Below are 23,496 nucleotides of genomic sequence, written 5' to 3' on the forward strand. Positions count from 1 at the left end.
TTACGTGCGCACCACACTAATTGTTATGTTGTTTTTCTACTTTTGTTTCCTCCTTGAGGAGATGTTAACTGTTACTATTGGGTATGGCTCCACTAGGAAAGGGGAGGTGGAGTGGGTGAAGGTGGGGGAAAGAGTTATGCAAAAAAATCCAGCCGGTGACACAGTAGAGGACGGACACGTGACGGACACTTATCAGGAATCTGAGGGTGACTTGACGGATGGCTGACACTTTGCAGCAGCAAAGACTGCTGACGTTCCTCGCATGGAATGTTAGGGGACTTCACAACCCACGGGAAAAATTGTAAGGTTCTAGCATACCTGGACAGGCGGAAAATAGGTGTTGCATCCCTACAGGAGACACATTTGACGGAATTAAGAGAGTCACAAATAGGGGCTAGATGGGCCACATATAAAATAGTGTCGTCCTACACCTCCTACGCAAGGGGGGTACTTTTATGGGTCAAACGAAACACACCCTTCACGCTCATTAAATCTAAAAAGGATGACCAAGGGCGGTATGTTATAGTACAAGGCTGCTTTGGGGGCACGGTGTTAACTATTGTAAATGTGTATGGACCGAATACTGATGACCCCTCCTTCTATGCACAAATTTGGATGCAGTTAGGAGATTTCCAACCCGGCGCTATCATCTGGGGAGGAGACTTTAATACCTGCCTAGACCCTACATTGGATAGATCCACTGGGCTAGATAGATATGGAAAACAATCAGCGAAAGTCTTAAGGGACGGAATGGGAGACTGGGAAATGGTGGATGTATGGAGACTTAGAAATCCAGACCGTAAAGAAGGAACGTGCTTCTCTTCAACATATCTCACATGGTCCAGACTTGACTATTGGCTAATATCCCGAGATGCATGTACATGGACAACGGACATTCAACATGCACCTAAAATGCTCTCAGACCATGCTCCTCATGCTGCAACTCCCAACACACACACCAAGACAGTTCACGTGGAGATTGCGGCCAGCGGCGCTACAAGACCAGGTATTCAGGGAAGAGTTACGCCAAGCATTAATAGATTTTTTCGACCATAACTCCGGTTCAGTCCAAAGCACGAAAACACTTTGGGAAGCTTTTAAAGTTACCATATGGGGCCACTGCATAGGGAAGCATGCAGGAATCTTGAAAGATATACAAGGACGATTAGAAAGGACAGAAGCTGCAATAGCCAGATTGGAACGAGAATTTTAACACACTCAAGACAAAACAATATTGGTCAATATTAGGACACAGATTGATATATATAATGGATTTGCAGAAGATGAGATCAAATATATATCGCGCAAGTACACCGCTAGAAGCTATGGGGAAGGGGGGAGACCTGGCAGAGCGATGTCATACAAAATCAGGCCCGCAAATACCACCGCGTACATCACACAGATCCGTGACGCAAAGCATCAAACTGTCTATGATACCCCAACTATATTAGATTGCTTTACCAAGTTTTACACCAATCTGTATACTGCCCAGAGCAAGGCTTCCACGTCAGAAGTTAGGGACTACCTGGAAGATGTGGCGTTGGCCTGGTTGGCAGATTCCCACCGAGAATACTTTTGTCACCATATTACACGCGCCGAAATAATAGACGCCATCAACTCATTGCCTAACAATAAAGCGCCGGGTCTAGATGGCCTTCCGGGCGAATTTTATAAAGAATTCCGTGATCTATTGATTCTCCATTTTGCTGAAATGCTTGAAGAGGCTTATGAGGAGGGCAAGCTCCCTCCCTCCTTAGATGAGGCGCCCCTTATAGCACTCCAGAATCCGAGAAAAGACCCCTATGAGTGCGAATCATATAGACCCTTATCCTTGATAAACATAGATGCTAAGATATTAGCAAAAATAATAGCAAACAGAATACACCCTCTCCTCTGTAACTTGGTGTTGCCTGACCAAGCTGGCTTTATGCCGACACGATTAACCACCCACAATACTCACACCTTTTTTGCATTATACCATCAATTAGACCCGAATATGCCAGCGGCTGCGGCCTTGTTAGATGCCGCCAAGGCATTTGACTCAGTAGAATGGAACTTTATGTTCGCCACTCTCCGCAAGATGGGGTTCCCAGAACCATTCCTAAAGTGGATATCGCTTTTATATGCGGCTCCTAAGGCGTGGGTCAGAATAAATGGATCCATATCCAAACCCATAGAGATAAAGAGGGGCACCAGACAGGGCTGCCCGCTCTCCCCAATGTTATTTGCACTAATCTTAGAACCCCTGACCTGCAATTTTCGACAGAAACACTCGGAATCGGCCCTGCAATTTGGACTCCGCCCCATTGGTATTGCGCTATAAACCCGCTTATTAGGGAATATATTCGCTATGAGAGATATGCGGGCCTCCGCATAAACTGGGACATATCAGTCCTGATACCGTTGACGGAAGAAACAAGGGAACCCCAACTGGAGTACCCTTTACAATGGCGGACGGATCCAGTTAAATACTTAGGGGTTTGGATACATCGTGACCCAGACCTGGTCCTTAGAGAACATTTTGGGAAAGCACTGGTGAGACTCGAAGATCAGGTAGAGAAATGGATAAAACTGCCGCTCTCAATGACAGATAGAATAGGCTTACAGAAGATGATCGTATTACCAAGGTTTCTGTATCTGTTCTGGAATGTTCCAATCTGGTTGAACACGGCCTTTTTTGTGAGATTGAGATCCATTCTGCAGAGACTTACAAGGGCAGGCAAGCAGGCCAGAACGAGCCGGACGGTCCTAACACAGCCATAGCAATTTGGGAGGCTTCGAGGCACCGGATTTCCATCTATATTACCTATGTGCACAAGCACAACACGCACACTACTGGACGAGACCATATGCATATATACCTCACATTGCGGTGGAAAAGGATAGCGTAGATCCTCTGCCACTGACTGCACTCATAGCTGACCCGATAAGGCACATACCAAGGGACAAAATTCATACAGCACTATGCACCTCCAGGGCGTGGTATACAATGGCACACAGGGCAGGCAAGTTACCGGTGTATGCAAGAGCGCTGCCCATAGAAAGACACCCTAGGCTTACGGTGACACAAGAGAAGAAAATGAATACACTACTGACAGAGATGGGGTTGACATCTATGGGACAATTATACCCTCATAACACATTCATTAAATGGACGGACCCCTCACTGTGTGCTCATCAAATCCCACTGAAGCAATTTGCATACTTAAGACTACGTACAGCAGTTAGATCTTTATGCACCACATTTGCGGAAGAACCTACACAATTGAACACACTACGAATACTATTAATCGCTCCCAACCGGAAAAACCTGGTGACACGCTTATATAATGCAGCCCAAGAGGAACAGGCAGAGAAATCTACTGCAGCATTGGGTAGATGGGAAATGACACTAGGAGATACAATTGATGAACAGGTCTGGCAATATAGTTGCACACAACTTACACTTCTCACGTCAAATTGCAACTTGCGGATTATTCATTTTAAATTTCTTCATCAACTATATTATACACCGGCCAAACTACACAGGCTGGGTTTACGTGAGAACGATAACTGCCTGAGGTGTACAGTGCCAGGCGCCGACTTTTTAAATACATCATGGTCATGCCCACAACTGCAGACCTATTGGGAGGAAGTCACCACCGCAATATCCGCAATGCTGACAGAGCAGATCCCCAATACCCCTCTGGTATGCATATTGGGCGCTAGGAAACTTAAACATGCTAGACGCAGGAAATTCTTGGCGGTGGCACTATTGCTTGCAAAAAGGCAGATTGCGATGAAGTGGGGAAGTAAAAGACCCCCACGATTTAAGGACTGGATCACAGACATGACTTATTGTAGGGCGACTCTGGAGACGTATGCGGAAGACATCCCGCAGGTTTCGCGGCCAAGAGACTTCTGGGAGTCACTGGTACAATACTTGCAGGCAGAACCGGAACACGAAACATGATCTGGCCCTAGATACAATTGGTCATTGGGATGTTATACATGGTCATTATGCAGGGAGCAGATGACACGAAATGCAGAGAGCTGGCGGGTGGTTGGGAAGGGCAGAGACACATGTAGGGTGATAAAATACCTTCTGATGCACAAAAGGAAATGCAATAATTGATATATATGTGATGTGGATTGTGTCCCCGCGTGTTATGTACTACTGTAACATGATGATTGACGAATACTGTGAGATTTGTGTCTAACTGGTTGGATAAAAAAAATAATAATAAAAAAAAAAAAAGGCGCAACATGTCCCAGGAGTGAGCAATGATATAGCTGATGCTTTATCTCGTTTGCAGTGGCAGAGGTTCCGGCAATTGGCTCTAGAGAAGAAGACAGAAAGACAGAGTTCCCACCAGGCATCTGGGCACTGGGGAAATGAGGGTTGTCCGTTTGGTGGGGCATTCTGTTTCCGGTACTGCTTGGAGGTCCTATTTGCAAGCAGGGTGGATTTTGGTGCCAGATCGAGGTGGGGTAGTGAGACCAATGTTCTTCAGTGTCAAGAGGATGTTTTTAGTTTTGTATTGATGTTATTTGATAAGGGTAATCAGAGGCAACCAATTCTGGTCAGTTGGCTGGTGTGTTCTTTCATGACCCAGCGGATAGGGAGTTGGTGAGGAGAGTTCTGCTGGGAGAGTACAAATTTGGCAGGCAGAGGGAGTTTTTAAGGGAGCCGGTGTCATTTTCCTTGCCGATCAGGTTAATGGAAACTTTGCTGGTGTGTTGATGAATTTGAAGTTAGACTGTTAAGGTTGTTGCTGGTTTTTTATGTTTTTGGGGGCATTTCGAGCGTTTGAACATTTGGACTTCAAAGGCAGGCACGGGTTACAATTTCAGAAGGTGGTAATGGAGGGTGTGTTTTTTTTAAAGAAATGGTTGCACTGATCAAAATCGGACCAGAAGGGTAGAGGGCAGTGGATACTGCTTCAACAATGTGTTGTAAAAAATTAGTTCCTGATAGAGGTTTTGCACAGGTGCCTGGAGGGTTTTCCTAGAAAAGTTGGGTTCGTTTTTGTCATGCCGATGAGCAGGCCCTTACTGCAGCTAATTTTTTAGGTGCTCTGAGGAAGGCGTTAGCTTACTTGGGAGTGGATGCTCAAAACTTTGGTACTCATTCCTTCAGGACTAGAGTGGCTTACCAGGCAGAGCGTTTAGATTTGCAGAACATGAATATCAGACAGAGAGGGCGTTTAAGTTGTGTGGGGCGGAACATATAGGGGGCGATTACGATCCCTTTCGGAAAGCATTCCGACCGACTCGGCTCCGGAATGCTTTCCGGATGACTCGGATTGGGGGAGTCCGACAGAGCGATTTGGATGCATCCGGATGCTTTGGATACGATTCGGTCAGACTCCCATTGACTTCAATGGGAGCCTGTGTTCCGAACGAGAACACAGACTCCCATTGAAGAAAAGGGTGGCTGGGAAAAATCATGCACCCTGTGGCTGGCACCCATTGGTGCCTGTCACACTGTGCATGGTAGGAAAGGGGGTCCCTTGGATACCTCCATGGGCCCAATTTGGAGGGACCCGGGTAAAGGTGGGCTTGCTACGGACATCCAAAGACAGATCCCGACAGCCGTTTAGTTACGGGTAAACCGAATCCAAATGGCTGTGCGAATCTGTCATCACAATCGCTCGCTCGAAAAACTGTGTCCATAGAGCTGTACGAATCGGCTCCGAAAGGCTCAACCAGTACAAATGCCTTTCAGAATCGATTTGGACAACCCAAATGGTTATCCAGGCATTATAATCGGTCACTCGGAACTGGGTATGTTTCGGTCAGAAACAAGGGTTCCGAATCGGGTTTGGCAAGTCCGAATCCGATTCAGAGCCCTTCCTAACAGGATTGTAATCGGCCACATAGTTGGGAATAAGGATTTAAGTTGAGATTGTTTGTTCTTTTTCCTTATATGGTTCTGTTTCTTTTGTAGGTTGTGTAAGAGGCCCCGTGTCCAACAAAATGGTGACTTGGATAGTTGGACACTTTCAGCTAAGTACAGACAGCTGTCCTTGTGACCGTGCATTGGACTGCAGAGTAGTAGGCATGAAGTGCATTGGTCGGGTAAGAGTGGAATGAGATGGGTGCAGTTATTGCTCTTCTTGACTGAACTGTTCATAGGTGGGGATGTCCTCATCTTTTAATTATCCACTTGGTAGAAAATTACTTACTCCAGCTGTTGGGTTTCACATTTTTGAAAGCCATGAAGGAGGGCTTGACAAGGATTTGGCAGATTTGGGCTGGGACCTGCATGCCATGGACCGCAATTGTGCCCTGGAGACATTGGTGTAGTGCAGTTAAGCAAGTTACGGTGGACAAAACATGGTGGAAACTTAATAGGCATTGAAAGCATTTTGCGGGGAGAGAGGGATACAGGTTTTTAACCCACTTTACGTTGCGGAAGCAGATGCTAATTCTTTTTGTACTGATTGAGTAACTTTATCTTTGTTTGGTAATGAGTATTGTGTGACGACGTTGGAGGAGTTTCTGCTCAAGTTATGGGGAGAAAACATTTGGCGTCAATGAGTTACTTTGCAAAGGGTTAAGTTGCATGGGGTAGTTGCAGTTTTTCTGAGGTGATGAAAAAAAGAAAAAAAAGTAGGGGAATGGTAGAGCAGGAAAACTCCTTGGGAGGGTTTTCCTGGGTGGCGGTAGTTGGGAGAATGGTGAGTCATGTGGGCATATCCACCCCTCGGGGGGAGCATAGGGCAGGGCCAGGGGGACAACCTTGGGACTGTTGTAGCATGTTAAGCTTGAGAGATGGAAGAGTTTTGGGTGAGGCGGCTGTAGCAAGACGGGGTGTGAAATACGAAATGGAGAAAGAAAGGGGGGCATGTGAGAGTTCTTGGGGATACATTTATGTATTTGGAGGGAGCATTTGTTAGGTTTTTTATTATGTATCTTGGGGTTTATATGTATCTTATATTATTGAACTTGATTTGATGCAGACCTAATAAAGTGGCCTTTTCCACAGCTCACGGTGGTCTGTGGTGAACGAGTAATCTTGCAAGATGGTTGCTGGCACAGCAAAATCAGTCATACTAAAAGCCTGTGTGAAATCTGGAACTGCACCATAAGCAGAAATTTGCACTTAAGATTTACAGAGCTGCCTAATCAAAGTAATTACTGACCACAAGCCACGGATTCCTCTGTTCAAGGGAAACCCCCATCTGCCTCCTCCAAAAGAGTGAATAATCCTCCAACTACAGAAGTACAGTACCATGAGAGAGTAGTGCATGGTGTTGTCAACCTAGCCAACTATCTGTTGCTTGAATAGCAAACTTCATTGCCAAAGCAGGAAGCAGTGCAAGCCAGAACGACATGTGGGAATGACAGCCAAACAAGGTACACCCAAATGGGCCAGACTTTGGGAATCGGTTGATCACAAAGACAATGAAATCACCATGCAGAAAACAATGCATGCCAGGTAGATAGGTAGTAAACTGCTAGACATAAACCAATACTTTAATTTACACATCCGTAAGGAACTTCAAGGCATTCTTATCATACCGCAAGAGGTATAGGTCTCCCTAGAGGATTTAGTGCTGAGACAATAAATTATTACCCTCCCTGTGGGACTGAGATGGTGGTCAGTTTGGTTTCCCATCCCCTCTACAAGCCTGTACTCCTCGTAACACAACCCCTCTGCCCAAATCCATGGGAACACATTGGTGCTGATTTTCTCCACCACAACTGAATGGAGGCACCTGCTTTGAGTACACAATCAACATTCTGATGGCCCCAGTGTCAAGTTTCAGGAAGGCGCCATAGTCAAAGCAGAATTACCCATGAATGGGCATGATATTCAGCGATTTCCACAGCAAAGATGAATAAAAGACCAGGGCATAACACCTCACTGGTGTAAAGTCAGCTGAGAGTGAAGGATGTTTCTAAGGATACTCAGAAAAGTGCGCCATATCACAGCTTTTTTTGTTCTCTTTAATTTTTTGCAGTCATCTGTGAACATAGGCACCTTTCCCTGTAAGTGTTCCTCTGAGTTCTAGCAGTAGTCCCTTAATATGTTGTGCCCCAAGTTCTGAACACTTTGATTTTTTTCCCTCTCTGCAAATATGTATTTTATTAAGAAGAGGACCTCTTGAACCACCACACAAGGTTGAAATGATGTTAAGCACCTATGCATTTAGTCTAAGAACTACGCATCATACTAACCAAAATGGTTACTTACCTATAGGTGTAGTTTTGCAGTTTAAAGAATTTTCTGTATTTACATGCTGTGCAATATTCCTCCATCTAACAGTTGGGTCTTGATATTTCTCTTTTCAGCTTTTTTTTCTTGTGGTTGTTGTTGGCCACCATTTGGTGGTATTGCTTCCCCTCATGCGACGTCAGAAGTGCACCTCAGATGTCTCTATGCATGTTTGCTACTTTAGATTACTTTTTCTTCCTTGGTGACCTTGTCTTCATGTTTGTTTGGGCTTTCTCCTGCTTTGTGAACAGATGTAACCCCTTCATAGATTGTTGTAAAGCATCTTATTTTTGGGGAGGTGGGAGGGTCGCATGTGATCCAGAAACGTCTTCATGCTGCAAAACTATACCTATGGGTAAATAACAGTTTTGTTTTCAGGCATGACTCCTTTGTGGATTGACATGCTGCACACGGATTTTGTAGCTGTATTTTTCTTTTTGAGGTTTTGTAGAAATTAGTTTGTGCTTGTGAATGGAATATTTTTGAACCACTTGGGCTTTGTTAACTTGAATGTTCACACAATAGCTTTTTACAAAGGTGTGTATAGACAAACAAGTGGCTGCCATACATATGTCATTAATAGAAATCTTTGCTTAAAAGGCCAGGATCTCCCCCCTTTTCCTTGTAGAGTGGGCTCTAGAGGCTCATTTACAAGCCCCTTGCACCACAACTGTGTCACTTTTTTTGATGCAGTGGCGTTACAATCAGTGCACCACACTGTGCAATATCTACAAATTGACGCATTTCGTCCAATGCATCAGTTTGTAGAGCCCTGCACCACATTATACCTGCGCCAGGTAAAATATATGCAGGGTAGGCGTTCCCAGGCAAAAAAGCCACATAGAACTGGCACAGTGAAATTTGCAACATTTCACTGCGTCACTCTACAACTTGACAGCGTCAAAATCCTTACGCCTGCTCAGTCCAGGTCTAAGGATTGATGCAGGGCTTTTACAATGGGACTTGCCTATGTGTTCCAACACTTTTCTGTATATACGTCAGTTCTACCACCAACTCCAGCAATGCATCACTTTTGCGCCAACAGATCCATCAGAATTTCTGACGGCATCTGTTCATTCCTGCGCCATGGAGCACTGTATTGTAGATACAGTACACCCATGATGTCGCAAGGACATTTAGCACAGGAAAAAGTAAACTGACGCATCAATGCTGATGCATCAGTTTCTTGTATATGAGGTCCTAGGTTTCTCTTCTAGCTTTATTCTTGCTTCTCTGCAACACATCTTGATTGTTTGGACTATCCACTGTGTGATTGTACCTTTTGTCACTGGTGTGCCCTTGATTGCTGTTTCAAAGAAACAAAGAATAGTTTTCTTTCCTCGTTTGCTTAGTCCTGTCCATATAGTACATGATTGCACTACGAACATCAAGCATATAGAAAAGCCTTTCTGCATTTATCTTTGGCTGCTGAAAAAACCCAGACAGTTGGATAGTTTGGTTCTCAGGTAAGTGTGATTTGACCACGGCCACTCTGTCATTATGGATTTGAAAGTGGGGTTCCTGTGTAGTGATGGTATTCCTATCAAGAATGCTGCTTGAAGTGTTAAAAATATTAGTTCTGCTCTATGTGGTGGTTTGAAGGGTTCCTTCATTAAGTGCCTGCGCACCAAATTTACATTCCACATGGGTGTAGGTGTGGATTTGAGTGGTGCAATCATTTTTGCTCCTTTTAGGAATCTTTTGAGGACTATGTACAGAAGAATCTTCTAGCTATGAGTCCCCTTGTGTACACAACTATGGTTGACAGGAGAATTTACAGAAGTGTAGATTAGGTGTTCATCTAGCAGTTACTTTAGGCATCTAATGACTGTGGTGTCAAGTGCGCTAATTTCCACAAGATACTCTTTGATGCACCAGTGGGCGTATCTCTTCCACTTTGCGGCATAGCATTTCCTTGTACTTGGGCTTCTGGCTTCTCTAGGACACCCAAGCTTTCAGGAGGCACGCTTTTAGACAGGGGGTCCTGTGAGGCTGGTAGCTTTATTACTTCTCCCCGCAAACACCTCTATTAGGTCTGTGAACGAAGATTGTCCTGCCCTTTGTGGTGCTATCAAGGTTATAGGAGACTACTTGCACTTGTTTATCACCAGAGATATCAGTGGTTCTGGGGGTAAAGGTTGTGCAAATTTCTCTGACCGGCCTATTGATAGGGCATTTCACTGGGTCAGATAGTATGGGTGGCTGGATGTGAAGTTTAGGCATTTTGCTTTTTCTGCAGTTGCAAACGGGTCTAATTCTGGTGTGCCCCATTGTTGAAAAATATTTTCGAATACGTGCTGTATGATTTTACATTGATGCAAGATAGTTGTTTGTCTACCTCTATGTGTTGTATACCAGGGTCCATATTACGGAAGTGCCTTGGGGGAGCAATGGGGGTTTGGCCAACTTTGCACGCCCCGGAGGCACTTTGACATTGCAAAAGGGACTGTAGATGCTTGTGCGTCCCCTTCTGTAATACCAATAGCGCTTGGGCACATAAAGCGCCAGTGCTATCATCGATTGGCATTCTGTCATTTGCATCGGGGTGTAGCCCCATGCAAATGAGGGAATCTCTTTATCCTTGCCGTATTATATGCGTGGGTGCAGGGGCAAAGAAGCTGTCAGGAGGCGCACTGACAGTGTGCCACCTAAGAGGTCAGTGCGTCCCCTGACAGCAGCCGTCTGAAGGGGGGAAAGAGGGTGCCATGGACCCCCAGAGATCCCCTTGCAGGCGGGTGCAGTCACTCACTGCACCCCCTGCAAGGGGATCTCTAATCCCCCTTCAAAGGGCAGGCACGTTCTCTGTTTTCCACATGAATGTGCTGTCCCCAGAACAGCTCGAGTTCACAGTTGCACTGGAGGCAGGGAAAATCCAGAGCATTTTCCTTGTTTGTGCCTGGTGCACCTTATAAAAGGTGTGCTCGGCGTAAACAAGGAAAATGTGCATGTGTCTGTGAAACCGTCCCTGATAGGTGTATTGCAAACAAGGTTTTGTGCCTTTGAATGGTCCATTTCCAAATGTCTTGGTCTAGTTTTGACAGCACACATGACTGTGTGCCCCCTTGCTTGTTTAGTTCAATATTGTGGTTGCGTTTTCTGTCTGGATTTGTACTTTCCTTCTTCCAATTTTTGTCTGAAAGTCCCATAGTGCCAGGAAAACTGAATTCAGTTCTAACACATTTGTGTGTTTTATTGCTTCCCTTGTTTTCCACAAATCCTTGATGCTAAGGATCCCCTTGTGTGCTCCTCACCGAGCATTGGATGAATCTTAGTGATGGTCACTGAGAGAGTTGGTTGTATGCAAGTCCTGCCTACTGCTAGTTGGTTCAAGTTCTACCATGACATTGCCTTCCCTACCTTCTGAGTAACAACCACTAGATCCTACCAACTACCCGTTTCTTGTGACCATTGACTTTGTATCCGCTCTTGAATTTGTCTTGTATGTAGTCTAGCATGTGGGATTAATGGGATACATGAAACCATAATGCCCATTAGTTTCTAAACTGTACTCACTGTCAAAGATGGTCCCTTATGGTAAAGGTGAGTTTGGTCTGCCAATGGCAGGATTCTTTTGGCTGAGGAGAATACTTTTGCAACCCAGGAAGTGAGTCTTGATCCTAAAAAGAACTTTTTACTTCTGTGGTATTGGGAGGGTTTTTCCAACGGTATTGATAAACCCAGTTTGTGCGTGTATGCATGACTGCTTCATGCTCCTTTGGCATTATGTGAAGTAGCTTCATTTACTAGTCAGTCACACGTGTAGAGCTATACACGTATCCCTTGTCTTCTCAGGTTTGCTGCTTAAGCAGCCAGACAATTTATAAGCATCCTAGGAGCTGGCTTTATACTAAAAGTAAGTACTTTGAATTGATAGTGTACCTGGTTCACAACTAATTGAAGGACTCCTTTGTGTTTCTTTTTCATTGACACCTGCAGATACCCATCATTGAGGTCTATGTTTAGCATATAGTCCCCTTTCTGCAGCTGTAGAATGGCCTCCAGAAGTGACGTCAAGTTGAATTTCTGGGACTTTATGAATTTGTTTAAGAACTAGAGATCAAGAACTGGCCTCAGTGTTTTGTCTGGTTGTGGGCACCAGGAAATATGCAGCGTAAATCCCTTGGTTAATCTGTTCTCCATGTACCTTTTCTATTGATTATTTTTGAATGAGTTCCTCCAACCCCTGTTGCAAGCATAGTAGCTATTTCTTTGTTTGTGCTCTGTTTTCTAGCCTCATATTTGTTTGTTTTTTAGGAGTTTGATACAGTAACCGTACTGGATAATGTTCAGTATCCATTTGTCAGAGGTGCCCTCCAATTCTGCGGGAAACTTCCTATTCAGCCCCCTACTTGTGTTATGTGGCAGGGCTCACCTTTTTTGAAGTCATTTGCTTGATAAGCCTGCCCAGTATGGGGGCTGGGAAATTTCTTGGGTCCTGCCTCAAGGGAGTGGCAAAGTGCACATTTGAGTTGGTCGGAGTTTGTCGGAGGTGCCCTCCATTCCTGGTGGGAAACTTCCTATTCAGCCCCCTACTTGTGTTATGTGGCAGGCCTCACCTTTTTTGAAGTCATTTGCTTGATAAGCCTGTCCAGTTTGGGGGCTGGGAAATTTCTCAGGTCCTGCGTCAAAGGAGTGGCGAAGTGCAAATTTGAGTTGGCTATTCCCCATTGTGTGCCATCTGCTCTTTACCTTGCATCCCACCATCTCTACCCTTTTGATTTCTTCTTTTGGTAGATGGCCGACTGACATTGGGACATGTGTTCTTTCTGGCTATGTCAACATTATTGAATCTGTCACTGCACCAGTTATGCTGTGTCAACCTTGGTGGTTATTCCATCCTCCTTATTACAAGTGCATTGTGTTCTATAACACTTGTAATAAGGTAGATGTGATATCAGGCACGTTTGTGACAGAGTGACCCTTCAGCCAAACTCAAAATCAGGCCCGAAGTCTAGTCACTGGGATATTATATTTAATGTTTTCTTGACCAGCAAATTCCTCCAAAACGTTTCTATGAATGTTGAATGATCCCATAGTGAACCACTGATATAATGCTAACCCAAGTTCCTTTTGGGCATGCTGTGGTAAGCTTGTACTTGTTACTACCCATATCACAGCTCAGCAACACCAATATGACTAAATATTAATTCCTAAGGGAGCACAAATACACCCCTCACTACATCATTAAAGTCGGCCCTGCACATGGTGAAAAGATCCATCTCCAGTACCTACGTGTACTGGCCCGTGTTTGGATATTGTTGAGGTAGATCCCGCAGGCAGAAGGCCAGTGACCAAATTAACTACAAGTAAGGAGCTTGAAAACTGCCCTTCCTGGTCAGAGACCAAGTGCTCTGCAAAAGAGGTAATCCAGGAGGTACATTCCAGGTGCCCTCGAAAACAACACTACAAACAGCATCAGAGAACTATGACCACTGCTAATAGAGGCATCAGATCAATCACACAAAACATTTGTTAATTCTAGAAGTACAGAAATTTCTCAATAAGTGAGACAAACATCCCCGCGCCTACTCTAAGGAAAACTCTTTTTCCCTAAGCACTCTATTTGTCAACTGTAATGTCAAAAGAAATAGATGCTGACCCTTTGAGGCAGTCACCAGAGGCATACTGGATGGATACTGAGGAGCAAAGCAAACCCTATAATCAGATACAGAGACACTGTTGCCTGGTGCACATCCGCTTACCCACTCTGTCTCCAGATTCTCAGTTTCCTCGTCTCCCAGCCATTGGCCCCCAGGACTATTCTAAAGGGGCATGGTCGCCATCTCTTATGGGAAGGATGTTGTGTGTTACCTTTCCTTGTGCTGACATGTCCAAGAGGGACATGCAGTAGCATAAACATTCACACATTTAATGGAGTATGATGGATGTCTTGGCCTACATAGGATGCGGAGCATGCTTTTCTTTGCCTACTACTGCAATGTGCATCTGACTTCTAGTGCTGTTTCGATTTTAGTGAACAACCGCTAACATTTGCACAGCTTGGCACCACCAAATGAAGCTCCCAAGATTGCATGAAGTATGCCTCCCGGAGGACATGGGCACTCGTGGGGAGATAAGACTCCAAACACCTACACTGATGGGAACTCCAAGACCACCTATTTCACATTGCCATCCACACTAGCTGATCTTGCACCATCTTAGCAGAGCAAAACAGTACCTCCCAAACGTTTTCCAATTGCCACCTGGAAGAGCTCCCTTTGCTACTACCACATCCCTTGCCATGTGGGCTACCTGTCAGCTGTGGAATCCTGCACCCTTAAGCATTCCTAATTGCTTTACTGTGGCTTATCTAGTCTGCATGCTGCAACATATTTGGCCTCATGACATGTGATGACTGTTCCTTCTACAATGGGCTGTTTCTCTCACCTCGTGCATAATCCCATGGACTAGTATGTTGGTGGCACTCTAGAAAGTCTTTATAGCTGTATGGACATTATTGGGATGAGCGGGTCCCCTGCATGGTGTACAATCGTGTTCCTTGTCCAGAGTGCTCGACTGCTAGTATCTGGTATTCTGTTTACTGAGTTTGGTCCCAGCCTCATACTAATCTAGAGTGTGCACAAAGGCCTAGGCCTGTCCCTTCAAAGAGCGTGGTCCTGCCCTGTGACCTGGTGGAGTGCGCCAAGTGTTCCCTTATTGCACTGACAGTGGACAAGTGTCCTCGTCATGAGTTTAGTACACAGTAGTGGTGGTGGAAGTGTTTTATATTTTGTGAATCCTCAGGTGTGGCCAAGACTTTTTATCTGCAACACTGTAGGTGAGGTCCTCTTGTTCTGGTTTTACGTTCTAACCAACATCCTAGTGCTATCACCCCAAGTGTATGTTGTGCTCATTCGTGGCCTGCATGGTACATGCACTGTGTATATGAGTTTAGCTCTGGGATCCACTTTTGTGTCCCTGGATGGGCCATGTAAAATAAACGAAGGTTAAGCTGTTTTCCAAGACAGTGGTAGTGTATTGCTGGCAATCCTGAAGCCAGAGGGAACAGACCTAGACACTGAAGTGGAGAGAGAAGAGACAAGACTCATTTGCTGATTCAATCAGGCATTTTGCTGAGAGGTTCTGCTTTATCGTATTCCTGCAGCACTGCCATTTGGTAAGTGGAGGGGTTGAAGGGTGGGACTGCAGTCTCTGTTTTTCAGGGTGAAAGGACTCCTTAGATCAGACCAGCTTTTTGTCTTTCCCCTAATCATTGTTAATTGCTGCTGACAACCACATGCAGAAAGCTCACACATCTTTGTGCCTCTGTTGTGGCAGCTCCAGGCTGGAGACTACCCTGCCATGAAGAGCCTCATTCTACACAAAGGTTGTGACTGAGACAGCAACCTGGAAAGGACACTTGAACAGAGAACCACCTCAAACTGGTTTTGAAAGTGCAGACAGTGTATCAACATCTCCAGTCCATTTTGACTGAATAAAAGTGGAACCCATTGATCCATTTGTTGTTTCAGTACAAAGTTCTCTATGACCAAGGAAGGGAATGCTCTGCAGAATACTCAGAGGAATGCTGTGCAACAAGTCCTGACATTTGACTGACAGCCAGCTTCCTAGGGGTGAGGAGACTTCACCTGAAGGCTTGTCTTGCTGGAAGCTGTTCATCTGACTTGAGGTATCTAGAAGTCAAACTGATGGGTGAGACGGAGAGAAGGCGCCTGTTGTCCCAGCAGGAGGTGATTGTCCAGCAAGCGCCAGAAGCAGTGAAAGCCTTGTGTTGTTTGGATTAAACAGATGCAGGAGGGCAGAGGACAGCAACTGCATGTCCCAGGTGTTGGCTGGCATCAGACTCATAGGGGCCGATTCCGATTTCGGTCGGGAGGGCTCCGACCGACGGTCGGAGCCCTTCCGACTGATTCTGATCATGTCGGCTGGATTCCTTTCCGACCGAGCCCATCAGAATGGCATGGATTTCTGGATTGCGGACGACAGGCTCGGAAAGCCCGTCCGCCGTCCGGAAATCCCTCAGTACTCCCCCGGCCGCCTCTTTGCGACCGAGGGAGTACGATGGTAGTTTTTCACTGCCTTTTCGTGCTGGTTTTTCCGGCACGAAAAGGCAGTCGGAAACTGTCTTTGGGGGCCCCCAGTAGGGTCCCCATGGGTGCGAGGCTGGTGTATGGCAGCCTGGGGGCACCTATGGAGCCCTTCTGCGGATCCCTGCACCTGGTGGCAGGCACCTGGTGGTGCTGCCCACAGGGTGCAGGGATGAACTGCACCCCTGCTTTCCACGATGCAAGCATGCATTCCGCTCGGAATGCATGCTTGCATTGTGTTGAATACGAGTGCGACCGAACCCTGTTCGGTCGCATCGTACTAGCAGGGCCGTAACCGATGACAGTAGGTCGGTCGGTTACGGCTCCTGACCGATGTCGGACGGACGGTCGGACGGACCCGAGTCTGTCCGATATCAGAATCGGCGCCTGAGTGGTAGTTACCATCAGGAACATTGGTATCAATACTGTCCATCATACCCCATTAAATGTGTTGATGTGTATGCTACTGCACATCCTTCTTGGATATGTCAGCACCAAGATAGGCAACACACAACATCCCTCCCAGTGTAACTATGTCTCCACCCATGCTGTTTTAACCAGAGAAGTGCAAACATGTCTCATCCTGTTCCACTGTGACCGGTGAAGGGCGACCATTGCCCATCCTGTGTAATTGCAACCCACAACCAGCGACCAGACTCACTCTGTGGGACCCCTTAGTGAGACAAATACTCCTCCCACAATCTAAACCAGGATTAAAAACCCTACAGGATGCTCCTATACTGGAGGTGCTATGCTATCTTTTCCCTTTCTAATCTTCAGGATGCTTATCTCTAGCTAGGCCCAAGCTTTACTCAAGAACTCAACAAAATAGAAGCAGGTTTGCCTCTGAACTCCCAGACACATCCAAAACCCTGCAACTCTCTCATTCGTAGTTCAACAGCCTCTATTTTTTTACATTGCCCACTCACCACTTGCAAGTCTTCATATACGTCTCACTTTTACAGACAGGAAAGTGAACAGGTAGCTAAGGGTGGCCATGGAAAGGGACAGGCCACATACACTAAATATGCCCTTCTTTTTTCTGTACAAAATGTTCTGTCCCCTCTCTCGCAGGGCAAGATTTCACATAGGAATAGAAAGATGTTATTAGTATAAGGATAGAGGAATAACCTCTGGGAGTAACCTTTACCACTTCATCTGAAACATTTAAGAAGGAGTAGAAATATAGAAATATAACGAGACCCTCCAACTCAGCGTCCAAAATTTTAAGGAGAGTCAAAATGGCATTTTGAGAAATCTGGTAATTTGTGTATGGGCCAGTGCACCTATTGTCTTTTGGGTTGTGATAGCATCAGTCACATGCATGAAATATGACTGTGTTTTAGGTCAAATAGTTGCTTCCAATTTCTAACAAATCTGTTCCCCTGTCGATTTTCAGTAACATATTCTGGGAAATTACAACATACCAACACTTTTTATCTGAACTCACCTGCCAGTGGAGGTCCAATGAGGATAGTGATGCTTTCCAGAATTGTGAAAAGTCCAAAGGCACTTGGGAAGCGCTCCATGCCCACAATGTCCATGAGGACCTGGAAGACCAATGAGCCGATGAAGCTCATGGAGATGCTGTAGGCCACACAGTAGAGGACCAGAGCGGTGTAACTGTTCCATAGTCCAGCTACCAGATTACTGGCTCCGTTGACCATCACAGCTGTGCAGAAGACATAGAAGAGCCGGCTCTTAAAGAAGGGCATCTGTGAGATTACACCAGCCAACGGGCGCATAAAGATGTTGATGAGGCCAATAATGGAAAGCAGCATGGCTGCCTTGCTCTCCTCAATCCCATGAGCAGTTGCATATGGCACCAGATAGAAGAGCGGAAGCACAAAGCCAAGTACCATCCAGGTAATGCCAAGGGTATAGATCTGATATCGCTTGTTGTGACACAGAAGATCAAAGGCCATGTATTTCTGTATTGTCCGACGGCAGGAAGACATGCTGGTCCGAAAGCAGGAAGTAGAGGAAAGTGGTGGGCTGAGATTTCCATTATGGCTGGACTCCGGAGTGGGATGTACGCTGGCCTTTGGTGAAGAGGGCTGGGAGTGGATGGGTCTCATTACAGCCCCACAGACGCAGCAGTTGAGGAACACTCCCCCAAAGATGAGAAAGGTCCCCCGCCAGCCCATAAGATCCAACAGGTACTGGGACATCAGTGGCCACACTGCCATTCCAATGGAGGCACCTGTAGAGGCCAAGGAATTGGCAAGAGTTCGACGGCGTACAAAGTAATAGCCCAGCACCGTGATGCCCGCTTGAAATGAGAAGCAAAGACCCAGACCTTATGAGGAAAGAAACATAGAACACAAAATATTAGCAATGGCTTTCATGTGTAAAGAAGGCAAATGTGGTTTTAATATACAGAAAGGTGTTCAAGAGGAATTCAAGAGAAACCTTAGGATGATGGAGACACTGAGATAATGTAAGGTGTGAGGACAGGAGTCAATAACTGTGTAATGTTGGACTTTAGGAATTGAGGTAGGTACTGTAACCAAGAAGGCATTCGAGAGCTAATGAGAGCATAGTATAGTAGTATTTGTTTTGGGGCAGTAGAATTGGGAGTCTTGAGGGCTAATGGTGAGGCACAACTCTACATATGAGAAGGTGTGAGGATGGCACCACCTGATGTTTCAAGTGTCCAACCATGTTTCAGACAAAGTCAAAGAATCCCACCTGGAAAAGGCAGAGGTGTGCGGCAATGGCTATAGCCCATCTGTAGCAGGGAATACCATTTGTGGATATATGCTGCGATCTGCGCTCAGTAACTTGCTCATGGAATCGATAGCCATTAGTGGTAAATCATGTCACCCACTTATTATCCATCAAGCAACTGTAGGCCCAGGTCCCAGAACCCCCCTCTATCTCCCAAGATTTTGTGTCTGGTGAAGATGAACAGCTCAGCTCAGAATGCCTCAGGGAATCCGACTGGTAGTGAATGACAAGGCTTGAAGTCCTTAGGTCTCCTTGGATGTGTTCCTTCATGGCAGGTCAACCACTGGTATTTCAACCTCCTCCCACGGTAAATAATGGAGTTGGGGACTTAAAATAAAACCCCACTGGAAATTATGTTCAACTACGTTACACATTATTTTAAATAGTTAAAAATATTTTTAAAAAGCTAATTTCGTTCTAAAAATAATTTATAAAAATAGTAAATATTTTTAATTTGAATATTAACATATTTAAAAAAACAAAATTGCATTAAAAAATTAGTTTAAGGATACTGTTTAATAAAATATATATAATTTTATGACGTAATACATTTTATATATCACTTTAAATCATTATTAATGCATTTTTTTTAGTTTAGTGGGATTTTAGCTGCAGAAAATAATTATAATTTAATAAATCATATTTACACTAATTAATGATTTAATTTGAAATTAAGTTATTAATGCTGTGGCATATTTTCAATTCGTTCTTTATTTAATATAAATATATAAAATTAATTTACATTAATATTTAAATACAATATTTGTATTTTTTTCAAGTTTAATAAACTTTTTTAATTTTCCCTATACCTTACCATAGGGAGACTATGCAGTTGGGTCAGAGTTTATTACTCTCAAAATTAAAAAAATATATATATATTTTAAGGTAAAACAACTGTAAATTAATGTTTTATGGTTTATATTAACGTAATTGCTAATTAAATATGTAACTAATGTAAATATAAAAAACACTAAAATATATTTTCTGATGTTTGAATTAAAAACTCAATTCACACAACGTGAAAAATATTTTTATTACAGATTCATATTTAGCCTGTGATTTATAGAATTGATTAAAAAGTTATTTAAATATATTTTAATAAAATGTATTGTTACATTAATGTTTAAATGCAAAAAGGATCCTAAATTATTTTACAATTAACTTAAAAATATACCCTATTTTTATAAATATTTTTAATATTAAATTATATTAATTTATATTTCTAACTATTTTAAATAATTAAATTTAACATTCTTTCCTATAGGGTTTTATTTTAAGATCCTACCTCTATTATTCTCTGTTGAAGGGTGTTGCAGTACCAGTGGTTGGCCTTGTGTAGTGCTAGACTTAGCATTTTACAATCATAATTTGCCCACATCTCTTTTTTAGGGGTGGAGAGGTTTAAGTTTACATTTTGAGCAATTTTGCACTTGGATTTTGCAAAGAGGCAAAAGTAGTAAAGTTACTTTAAGATGTAATAGTAAATTACAAGTGTAGATTTACTCATAAGTGTAATTTATTTTTGTAAGTAGCTTGTAGTTCCTTTATTTATCTTCTTTATGTGTTAACATAAAAAATCTTTGTATTGTGTTTTTGTTTATATCGATAGATCACCCTACATGTATTTCATCCTAAGCGGCTGAACAGCCTAGGGGGATTTTTCAAGGCAGGGCATGGAGTCATGGTCCGGGTAGGGCAGCAGTTTGAGAGTCTGTACTCAGATGGAAGCCCACAAGTGTCGTCGGGGTGTTGGCAGAATTTCTGTAAAGTCACAGGTGCGGTCTGTGAACAGGAAGTAAACTGCTTGTGACTGTAACGATGAGCAGTTTACTTCCTGTTGCCAAACCGCAACTACTCTCTATCGCTAAGATAAGGACCACTTCTGCTGATCTCAGGCTCTCACATGCACAATCACACATAACCTGTAAGGAAAGTGGCCCTATTTTAAATACATACAGAGGTGAAGAAATGCATGTAGGGTGTCTCCGCTGTGATGTACCTAGCGAGGCATAGCACTGGAAGCGTGGCTGCTCTGTGCTTACAGAGGGGCTTATCTTATCCGGGTGTGTATTGAATCTGCTGCGGGTAGGGCATGTCTGCAGTAACTTACCTGCAATGAAACCTGCAGTCACATAAAGCTGAATGATGGTCTGGGCAAAGGCGCTGGACACCATGCCCACTCCGGCCAGGATGCCTCCGATGATGACAGTCACCCGACAGCCATAGCGCTCCACTAGTATACTGCAGACAGGACCTGTGACATAATGAACAGACTGTGACACAACCCACCACAAAGGAACCTGTACATATGCCTGTAATATAGGATAATGAAACTTCACACAACAGAGAGACCACCTAGGACATCTTTATTTCCAAATCTTGGCAAGGGACACGTTTTGAGTGCCTGAAAGCGTGAAAAAAAACACTTTCTAAGTAAGGCTCATAATGATCATCAACAGTGCATCTGTATGATGCCTTGAAGTGCACTTCCAGGCACTGCCCTGTTTCATGATAGCAACACTCATACATCAGGCATAAAGTGACTAGGAACCAAAAGCAGAAGTGACAAAAATAGGCATAACCAGTGCCACACTGCACCGAGCAACCCTCTGGCTACCCAAGTAAGATGCTCCACCCATGAAAAATTTGTAAAAATTAGGGCCTAATGGTGTATCCAGCAGCACCATTTTTTAAATATACTGGATAAATAGCCATAGGTTTTATAGGAAGTTCTGAACTTACTCTTTTGAACTCTGGCAGTACTTCAGACCCTAACAAAGTAGCACTATTTTTCAATATTACCGAATCATGCATGCGCTTATGAGTAAAGCATAAATTTGTTCAAAATACTGGGTTACTTTTAAGAAAATATAGCTGTGCCATAGAAAAAGCACTGCCTATGTCATATGCAATAAAAAGAATGGAAAATAAAAATCTGGTGGCAGGTCTGCTGGTTTGTAAGCCTGTCAATTAACTACCAGACAAGTTGTACGTAGGGAAGCTTGGAGATCACCAAAGAGCGATTGGCGTTCCAGACCCTCCATGCATTGCATAACCCAAGGCTCATCGCCCATCAGGCCAGTCTCCTTCCCTCTCTAATGTTGGTTCCAGGGGCAAGCAGAGAGTTCTGAGGGCTCAAAATATCATTAACACCCCCCCCCATAAGCTCAGAGGAAGAGATAATATAAGATCTCTGCTGGTCATCAATGTAGAGGCTCCCAGTTGTGAGGGGTATATGGACACTTAGCAGGTTATTGAGGGATCTATTCAGCAACTTCTCTAGTATCATATATCTCCCCAGGGCGTCAGAGGTAACCCTGGAAATTACCATCTGTAGTGCTTTATGAAGCATGATAGCTATTCTCCAGGATCCCACATGGCATTTCTTGTTATAGCCATAACATGCTGGGAAAGTACAATTAGACCCCAATAGGTGGGTCTCTTGGAGCATTACAACCCGGGAAGCGTGAAGGTGTAGGAACTGCAAAACAGCTCCGCTCTTAATCTGGTCAAGGAGACCGTTCACATTCCACATCAGTACTGTGAAGCTATTCATAGTGGCCTGTACAGCAGGGCGCTCGTGGGGTTGCATTGTGGAAACTAGCAGAGATCACTGTTAGCTCGAGCTGAAGCCATTTTGTTTGTGGCAGCCATTTTAGCTAGCCATGTGCTAGCCATGTGCTTCTTGTCTCTTTACTGGTGCCTGCTCTTCTATTCTGCTTGAGTCATCAGTTAGTTAACTCCTTCAGCAGTGAGCCAGAGCCTTGCGCATGCTCAGAAAGACCTGTAGCTGCTAGAATGCACATGCTACAAAGTTAACTGTCAGGCTATTTTAACTGATGTCAGCAACTATGTAACCCCTCCCACTCTGTTGACTAAGCGATTCTCATATACCCTTATATGTAAATGGTTATTTGTGTACACACTTGTACTGCCTCTTTTGGAGCTTCTCTGATTACACTGCAACTATCACAGTATATAAGCACCATGGTTTCTGTACTCCTTAGACTACCTCATACAGTGGCCTGAGGGTACCGTATTGACGTAGTCTCCCTCATGAGAGGTTAATACATTTGTTTTCTTTAATATTACCGCTTCTATGCCAATCTCTATTTTGTCAGTGTAAAGGACTAGTGCGCAAAGAAGGGCGAACCCCTGCACCGGTGAGCCTCTGAAAGGTTCACCCCACAGCATGAGCAGGGAAGATGACCCTTGAGTGACTCCACTCACCCCGGGTTGCAGCAGTGGGAATATACAGTATGTAGGGCGGTGTGAATCAGGTGTAAAGCAATGGGTGTCCTGAAAATTGAAAACAAAGCAAACAGCATAACAGCTCAGCCAATTTCCTGTCACCCAATTCGCCGCCATACCTACTCCCTGTAGAGGCATCTGTCACCCGAACTTGTATCCCCAATCATAAGTAGGTGGCATCAAACCATCAAGTGGGTCGCCCTTTTCACTTCTAGTCCGTCAAGAGTTATGGACAGGATATAGTGGTGTTGGCATGAAGAAGTT

General features: G+C 44.4%; 1 protein-coding gene across 5 annotated transcripts in view; it reads right to left on the minus strand.

Moving 5' to 3' along the window:
- SLC16A5 (solute carrier family 16 member 5) overlaps positions 1–23,496 on the minus strand; it is a 529,473-nt gene that overhangs the window by 16,543 nt on the left and 489,434 nt on the right. For all 5 annotated transcript variants that reach the window (XM_085617054.1, XM_085617056.1, XM_085617058.1 and 2 more), the window contains 2 exons: positions 21,092–21,235; positions 17,702–18,550 (listed from right to left, as the gene is read on the minus strand). In XM_085617054.1, the coding sequence (XP_085473180.1) occupies positions 17,702–18,550; positions 21,092–21,235 (993 nt within the window). The remainder of the gene's footprint in view (positions 1–17,701; positions 18,551–21,091; positions 21,236–23,496) is intronic.

The sequence above is a fragment of the Triturus cristatus genome, chromosome 7 (genome assembly GCF_964204655.1).
Source record: "Triturus cristatus chromosome 7, aTriCri1.1, whole genome shotgun sequence".
Lineage (NCBI taxonomy): Eukaryota > Metazoa > Chordata > Amphibia > Caudata > Salamandridae > Triturus > Triturus cristatus.